The 8,965-nt window shown below is 44.5% G+C and overlaps 1 protein-coding gene across 4 annotated transcripts in view; it reads right to left on the bottom strand.

Moving 5' to 3' along the window:
* Positions 1-408: 408 nt before the first annotated feature.
* The window catches only part of LDB3 (LIM domain binding 3), a 61,325-nt gene continuing 52,768 nt past the window's right edge, over positions 409-8,965 (bottom strand). For all 4 annotated transcript variants that reach the window (XM_032491629.1, XM_032491624.1, XM_032491626.1 and 1 more), the window contains 2 exons: positions 8,396-8,511; positions 409-3,240 (listed from right to left, as the gene is read on the bottom strand). In XM_032491629.1, the coding sequence (XP_032347520.1) occupies positions 3,151-3,240; positions 8,396-8,511 (206 nt within the window). In that variant the 3' untranslated portion in view covers positions 409-3,150. The remainder of the gene's footprint in view (positions 3,241-8,395; positions 8,512-8,965) is intronic.

Raw genomic sequence — 8,965 nt, 5'->3', positions numbered from 1 at the left:
AGAGGATTTTACTCTGAGCTTGTTTCAAGACAAAAAATAAAGAAGAAAATATAGCAACTTTTCTAGAAATGAAATCCTTCAGCAGAATAAAAATAAATAAATCTGAAATATTTAATCTCCATATAGAAAATAAATAAATCTTTCCAAAAGGAAAAGGCCAAGCCTGGTCTTCAGGTTATTATTTACCTAGTAAATTCCCTTTGTATGCAAAACATTTGTATTATTCACATAACCCCTGTCTGATTAAACTGCTGTTGGGCCACACAGCCAAAAAGCAAGTAAATTATATGTTTCTTCTCCATAAGGCATTTTGTTTTGTCTCCTAACTTTTATTTGCAGCCATATAGAATTAACTTACTTTTGGTGTCAGATGAAAAAACTGTACACAGAAAAATCTGTATTTGCAAATCCTCTTGGGGGTTTTATTTTGCTAAAAAGAATTCACACAGCCAAAAAAAAAAAAAAACCATGCAAAATATTTTTGTGCACACCTCTAACATACTACACTCTAATTCTGAAATGTTAAAAAAAAAAATCCCAAAGCAAGAGTACCTGGGTTGAAAAGTTAACATTATAAAAGCTAGATACTGCAGACACAAGTCACTCAGTTGCAAAAAGTTAATGTTTATAAATGTTAAATAAATGTCAACAATGAGGAGACAAGAACTGTAGATCCAAAGTGTACTTCCTACCATGAATTATTAAAAACTGTGTTTGGTGTTGTAAAACATCCACGAAGTTAACTTGAAATAGATACCTTAACCTGGTCGCTATGTCAAACTTACACCGTGGGAACCTTATTAAAAACTACCTCCTTTTACTGCTACCTTTACAATATTTTTTTGTTGTTGTTCATTTTGGGTTTTAGTAAATAAAAGAGTCCCTCAGAATCTACACTAGCTCTGAGATGCAGAAAAATCGATTCAGTAAATGACTATGAAGAAGTTCTCCTTTGAGACATTTCGCTTCTCTTTTTAATGACTATATGGTATTTAATGACCACACTTGTGTGTGTGGACGTGTAAAACCTTTTAAATGACATTTTCAGAAACTTAACTCTAGGGAACTTTTTTTGCTTTCCTTGAGACCAGTCCCTGATAATTTTAATAGTTGTTTTTTTTTTTTTTTTAAGAGAAAAGCTGCCTAGAGCCTTTCTGTACAGTCAGCAACCTCCTTGTCCCTGTATATTTGAACTTTCCAAAAATAACAGAATGCTTGTTTGCAACTCCTGAAAAATCTCCAGGCACTCTTGGCAGGTTTTACTCTGCCTGATGCTTTATAGGCACTTTCTCACTGCACCAAAGGTAAAGAAGGGCCCGGTGGTAGGAGCATGTCCTGGTGTTCCCTGGAGGTGAGTGGCTTTACCTTTGGGGAAAAAAACAAACAAACAAAAAAACCAAAAAAAAACAAAAACAAAAACAAAAAAAACACAAAACCACGGGCCTCCCACTAGGACACATCTAGTTGCTTCCTTCTCCCTAAGGTAGAAAGGCAGTCCCCCTGGAAGCCTCAGTTCTCAGAAGAAAAAGTGTTCTAATGCATTCTCACAAAACATTTCAAACGTGCAAAGAGAAAATCCCAAACAGAAGTTAGGAGAGGGTAGCAGCAGTTGGAGGGGAGTCTAAGAATTGTGCTCAAGTGAAAAACGTCCTCTCCAACCACCTGCTTTGATGCCGGGGTTCCATGAGCATAACAACAGTGCTTCCTAAAAGGGAAAGAGACGATCCATTGACCCACCTCAGAAACTAAAGCTTCTCTCTTTTTCACCAAACAGCTTGAAAATGCTTACTGACTTACTTAACTCAAACTATCACTAACATTTTAAAGTGTGAAGACCCAAGACTATCTCCATAAATAATTAAATAATTGCTAGATCCACTCAGCTCATACTTTCTCAAAACATTGGCCAAAATGGCACATGTGGGTAGATCCGGCCACCTTTCCCTGCCGGCAGACAACACATCTGTATATTATCAGTGTGCTGTGTTTGAAGGAAGATACCAGAAGGATGGTGCAGCTCTGAGGCGGGGAGGCCCTGCCAGCTCGTCTGTTCTTACTGAGGTTGGCAAAAGGGAAGCCTCCTCTTCCCCACCCACAGTCTGGGCATGTTCTGTCTGCCATGCTGTTCCAGACACTGCCTCTCTCTTCTTTTCCACAGGTCACTAAGCCTGTGGGGGGAAGGGATGCTAAGGAAGATGTCATCAGTGAGCCGTCAGAGATCAGTAGTGAAACACACACACACACACACACGATTAAGACATTCATGCTAATAAAGCCAAACAGAGGCCAAACGCAGCCCAGAGTTGTTTAAAAAATATCCTCTCACACACAGCAAAGCAAAAGTGGAAAGGAAAAAGGGGGGAAAAAAACCACCTCAATTCCACTTTGTCATCACATTCAAAAAGAAGCTAAGCCTTCTGGGGACATTGGATGTTTCAGACCGAAAGAGGGGAACCGAAGAGCCCTCCTTCCCTCAGCTGTCTGCACGGTGAGCCTGCTCCTTGCCCGAAGCCCCGTCAACTGCCCAGCAGCTCCCAGAAGACACCTCTCTGATGCCTGGGCTCCCTTGAGGATGCTCAAGCCCGTGCAAGGTCTGAAGTCTGATGTGCAGAGGTAGCTCCGTGACGCGAGTCATGGAATAACACTTCCTTTTTTGGTGAGGAAAGCCCAGTTGGTCTTAGCTAACAAGCTCTCGGCTATGGCTCTAAAAATACCCTGCAGTGAGGACTGTTTGGCACTTCATTCTGTTTGCCAGAGGAGCTTGAAAGAACTCTGCAGGCCGCTTCAGGTTCTCCCTAACTGCTCTGAGCTCAGTCCCTGCTCCGGTGACCTCCGGGAAGCCTATCGCTTTGGGAAAGTTACTTTTTGCTTTTCACTTTTGAGTTCTTGGAATTCTGTCCTCAATGTCTGAAGTACAATTCCAGCCTTGGATTAATGACTAGCTTGGTTCAGGAATCTTCAGTTGGCTTCTAGTCTGAACTATGCAAATACACGATCTGTGTGCAGAAGAAAAGGACTAAAATTATACTTCAGAAGGGCTCCGTCGCTTCCTGTCTTCTCCCTTTCCCCTCCACAAAAGAAACATCAGAATCCTGTGTTGCCAGCAGCGGGAGCAGCTCGCTGCCCGTCAGCATCAGACGCCCGGGCTCCCTACACGTTGATGGCGTGCGCGTGCTTCTTGCACAGGGGTTTGTCCTTCTTGGAGTAGAATGGCTGCCCCTCCAGATTCACATGGCAGACCTGGGACAGAGAACAGACAGGCATGAGCCAGGGCCTCACAGCCACTGTCACAGGCAGGTGGGAGAAAAGACAACAGCCGATTTCTCCCCACTACAAATTCTTTTTTGAGGGGAGTGGGAGGGGGCCCTTGATTTTTTAAAATTCATTTTTAAAATAAAAAAATCTTTTTTAAATGGAGGTACTAAGGATTGAACCCTAGGACCTCGTGCATACTAAGCACGTGCTATATCACTGAGCTGTACCCACCCCACCCACCTCGACTACAAATTCTAAACAACTAAAGCAGAGTTGATGGGCTGAACTATATAAAATTTAAGACTTCCAAAGAGGAACATGGAATTAAATTTCAAATCAAATCAAATCAAATTAAATTAATGGCATACAGGACGATAGAGGTGATTGAGTGATGCTATCCAACATTATAAGGAACTGGTAAAAATTCGTAAGTCAATAGCCACAGAGGTGATTGACATCTAAAGAAATGTTATTAGCAAACTAACAAAATGTCAGGAAAAAAAATGATCCTGACTAATAAGTAAAGGAAAAATAAATTAAAACCTCCATGAGATACCAGAAGATACCTGCTAATCTAGCAAAATAAATAAAACAAGACGTTCCAACGGCTTTTCACCTTTAACCTTACATGACTATAGCCAAAAAGTCAAAAAAAAAGGTCATCAGTCAAAAGTCAGCAAGGCCAAAGGGGATCAGGCCTACTAGTCACTGCCAGGGACACATGATTCAGCCCAGGCTTCTGCAGGGGATGTGGCAACACTGGAGGGAAGCCATAAAGATGTGCGTGCCCTGTACCCCAGTAACATCACGCTGGAGAATTTCATCTTGCAGCAACTATCGCACAGAACAAGAAAGCGAGATCTGCTCAGCTACAGGCTGAAAAACCACTAAAATTTCCCTTAGTGGGGAGCCGATTAAGTAACTTTTTATGGTACATTTTTCCAATGAAATGCCACCATGAAAAAAAATCAATCAAGTATGGCAAAGTGTACGCAGAGAAATCTTACGTGAAAAAAAAAAAAGAGGGAAAATTATACATCCCCATGAGGACAACATATGAGCACAGTTTGAAGATGGAGACATCACAGAAAGAAGAGAGGTCAGTAGTATTTGTTGAGGCTCTTGTGGGTCAAGTACGATGCCAGACACCTTGTATACATGATCTCATGTAATTCTCACAGAAGCTTGATGGGGTAGGTGTGACTTTTCCCCATTTCACAATCAAAAAGCTAGGCTCCAGGTGCCCAAGTGTCTTGCTCAAGTCACAGCCCCAGGAAGTTGTAGAGCTGGCCATCCAAGACCAGGTCTGCAAGACAGCTCCAAGCTCATTTTCCCCACACCGCATAGCAGAGAGGGGCTAGGCTGACTTGCAGTTTCTTTGGGCTTGCGGAACTGTATCGAGGTAGCTAAGTTTGCAGGACCACCAGTATGTAGTCTGGCCCTGGGGTGGGCAATCTGCCAACTGCCAGAGTCAGCTGGGAAGGCACCTAGGCTGGGAAGGACCCCAGCCTCAGAGAGGGCACTGAGGATCCCTAATGGGGAGTAGAACTGGGGACCACATCCAGGACACTGACCTGAGAAGAAGCACAGGTGGAGTTCCCACGTATAGGTAGGCATGAGGACAGAGAAATCACCCTCCCAAGATGATCTTGGGTCCATGAGCATGGGTCCACTCTGAGAGAGTTGTAAAGAAAAGTGGCATAATGGTGGCCCCATGTGTAAGGTCCTGAGAGCCCAGTTGAGGATGCTATACTTGGGGCCACACAGGGCTGCCGATGGGCCTGAAAAAGTGTCTGAAAACATCCCAGGTGGAGGCAGTGATGTTGAGTGTAACCAAGCTCCTGAGGTGGCCTCAAGCTGCTAGTGACAACTTGCAAACAAGTCTAAGAAGGTGGCACCCAAAATCCAACTGGTGAGGATGGATTTCAGGAGAGACAGAAAGGCAGCACTGGAGTGAGTTGCAAGGAGCTGCCGGTCAACATCCGGGGCTCTGGCCAGGAGACTCTGCCTGGTCTGGGACGGTACCAGTTGCTTGTGAAAACTCTGGGATGAATCAGGCTGCAGAGGGGGTTGGGAGACTGAAGACCAAGGAGTGAGGAAAGGCCAGAGTCTCAAGGGTGGCTCATTGGTAAGATGAGACTGAGGGCGGGAACCATCAGAGAGGTTGTGCTCGGTGTCTTGGGCCATGAGTCTGCGGGCAGGATGCCAGGTGGCTTCATGGTGAAGGAGGCCTCCAGCCTACCCAGCACAGGGGCACAGCATGGGTGGTCCAACCCCCAGGCTCTGTGGTCAAGTGGCAGCAGGGCCTGGCTGGGAAGGAGGGTGGCCATAGACAGTGCTGACCACAGAGTGGAAGGTAATGGAATTGGCCAGCTGTAGCGGCCCCAGGACTGCCCACAAAAGTTACATCACCTCCCATCCCTTCCAGATACCCACACCAGTCAGACACTAACTACCCTTAGAGGAAAAGAAGGGCTAGTAAGATACCTTTCCCCAGCTAAGGTAGAGCTCAGATCCTTTCCATTAGAACTCAAGGGCCAAAGCCAGACAGGAGCTCAACCTTTACCCTGACCCACATTGCGCTTCTCAGCCTTTAATTTAAATGCCTGGAACTTTAGAGATGTTGCCTTGTTCTGGTCTTTAATTGTCAGCTTTGTTTTCCTCTCCAGAGTCTAAGTTCCCTGAAGGTAGAGACATGCCCTGGGATCCTTTTGTATTTCCCAAACTCAACTGAACTAGTCTGAAGTACGTGCTTTCCTGGGATCTAACTGGTGGGAAAACAGCTTGGAGAGCTGGTCCTGATCTTTCTTACTAGTTTTTTTTTTTTTTTTTTTCAAATTCTAAGAAAATATATGCTCATTAAAAGTGATTTGGAAAAAAATATCAAAACAAATATACGTATGTATATACATGACTGGGACACTGTGCTGTACACCAGAAATCGACACATTGTAATTGACTGTACTTCAATAAAAACATAAAAATAAAATCAAAAAAGTAATTTGGAAACATAAAGTGATGGAAAGAGGACCAAAAATCACGATCAAAGTTTTCCAATCAAAATACTAATTTCCAAAAATTCAAACCATGTTCCACTTTGATACGGCTTCATGGGGCAGTGAGTGCCACACAGGCTAGTCTAGGGGAAGGCGTAATGGTTCTCCACGCTGATTCTCCAAGGGACGGGATCTGCCTGGTATCTTTGAGCAGATCCTTTGGGCAGTGCTATGGGTCTTTCGCACCTGCCTGGAATTCATTTGTAATCTCAGCCTGAACAACCCCAAGCTTAACTGTTTTTTCTGGTCTCTCTCTGGGACTTGCACCATCATGACTCTCAGCCAAACACAGAGGCTCAAGGGCGCAGACTCACGCTCATCTTTGCATGGTTCCCTCTCTATGAGACACAGACCTCTCGTCAGCCTGCCCTTGGAGAACAGGCCTTCTGTGCCACTGTCTTCCCTGGACCTTCTCCAAGTTTCTTGGATCCTTCTAGAAGTTGGGTAACCAGATCTGCAGGCAGCATCTTAGGATCAGACAAGCCATGGCTTGAAGGTAAGGGTCAAAGAGCCCTATACTGTGCCTTGCTGAGTGGTGACTCCACAGAGGACAACCACAAAACCAGTACATTTATATTGTTGTCCCTTTTTGGAGGGGAGTCCCTGATATGTTTAAAGACCCTAAAAGGCAACTAGAGAATCTATTCAAAGGGTTGGAAAATCAGAGTGTTACAGATTGAACTGTCTCCCCTCCAAATGCACCTGTTAAAGTTCTAAGCCCATTGCCTCCAGACTGCCCAGAGCAGGGACACAGCATTAGGAAATAGGGTCTTTACAGATGTAATTAAGATATAAGTTAAGGTGAGGTTGTACTAGTAAGGTGGGCCTTTAATCCAGTATGACCAGTGTCCTTATAAGAAGAGGAGAAGAGACACAGAGACAGGTACCTGCACAGAGGAGAATGCCACGTGAAGACACAGACATGCAACGGAAAGGCGGTTGTGTGATGACAGAGGCAGAGGTTGGAGTTAAGCAGCTACAATTCAAGAAACACCAAGGACTTCCAGCAACCACCAGGAGCTAGGATCGAGAGCACGGCCCTGCTGACACCTGGGATTTGGACTTCTAGCCCCCAGAACTGTGAGAGAACACATTTCTGTAGCTAAGCTATTTGCGGTACTGTTATGGCAGCGTTTGCAAACTAACACACTGAGTGAATACAGTGCACTCCACAGACAGGAGGGGGTGTAGACATGAAGCGTAAAAGCTGAAGTGAATTGCAATAAACTTTATGACTGGGGTTGTCTGACGTCGTAAGCCTATAAAAACTATTCAAGTTTAAACCATACAGATCTTTCACACATTCCCAAAATGTACCTTGAGCAGCTCTGATTGAAAAAAAAAAAACCTAGCAATAGTAGCACATTAATTTTCTCAAATACAGTTTAGTCAGTTACAGACGGACATTACTGGGCTTTATCAGGGAGGACTGTTTTTGAACTCTAATCCAGAGTGTAAATATCGGCAGGTTTATTGCCACGTCCCCTTCCCAACCTAAAACCCTCGGAAGGAAAGTGCCAATCTCTGGCTATTCAGCAGAAATAAACTGTACATGGTTAATACTTAATCTAAGGCTTATCTTCTGGCAACTGTGTATCAACAGGACCATTTAGGAAAATGCAATGATACTTGGTCCTGTTTTCTGAAGGTTCTATCAAAAGAAACCTTATCTCAGCTTCTCATAGGATTAGTCAATAAGCTCTTATCTAGTGTTCAGGGTGAAAATTTGGGGAAAACCCTTGAATGACTTCATCAGATCTTAAATAACCTATAACCACTGGAAGCCACCCACCCCTATTTCAATTCAAACATCATTCACTCCTCCCATCTATTGAAAGCACTGCTGGGGAGGCAAGCTGCTGGTTTGCCAGATCCGGGACACTGCTGTCCTTAATGAAATGGAGAGTAAATAAAACTTCGCTTGACTGTGACACATCAAGGCATCATGGTATCTGCCAGCTTTTAAAAATGAGCAGAATATTAGAATGCCAGAGTTGAAAGGGATATAGTGGGTTGGTCATCTGGCCCCATTTGATCCCTCCTACCCCTTCTCAGAAAGTCAGGACCCCAGGCTAAAAACATACTGCGCAAATGAAGCAGGTGTCATGCCAGGTATGCCCCAGGGCTTCGATAAACTTGTCACCGGCCTCCACAGGGAAATCACAGCCGTGACACTTGGTGCTGAACAGATTGACGTAGTCTGAAAAGAAAGGCAGAGTAAGGAGCAGGCAGCCAGCCAGGCTGGGAGGAGCACCCCAGCCATATCAACCCAACGCCAGGACCCCCCCACCCCCATCACTGGGCCGGGGGGCAGTGGATGAAACCTAATTGGTTCCTTGTCATCTTGCAGACAGCATACTCAGTTACATGATTGCTTTTTTTGTTCCCCCCCAATGATTTGCACTGGTGTGGTGCAGATTCAGGCTTAGTCATCACCCTGTGTTGGTTTGATTCGCAAACACTTTCTGGAACTGTCATTAACTTTCTGCAGGGTGATTTTCTCCTCTGCCTGTCACCTCTTATGGCCCAAACAGACCGATCCCAAAAAAAGAAAAAACAATCCTATTTCCCAGCAGCTATGCTTATTTTGGAAGAGACAAAGCCCTTAACATTTTTAAGAGTTATAGAATGTTCTCTGCTTGGCCAGTCTTCTG

Source organism: Camelus ferus, chromosome 11, assembly GCF_009834535.1.
Source record: "Camelus ferus isolate YT-003-E chromosome 11, BCGSAC_Cfer_1.0, whole genome shotgun sequence".
Lineage (NCBI taxonomy): Eukaryota > Metazoa > Chordata > Mammalia > Artiodactyla > Camelidae > Camelus > Camelus ferus.
The sequence above is the reverse complement of the archived record's forward strand: the minus strand, read 5'-3'. Positions and strand labels throughout refer to the sequence as shown.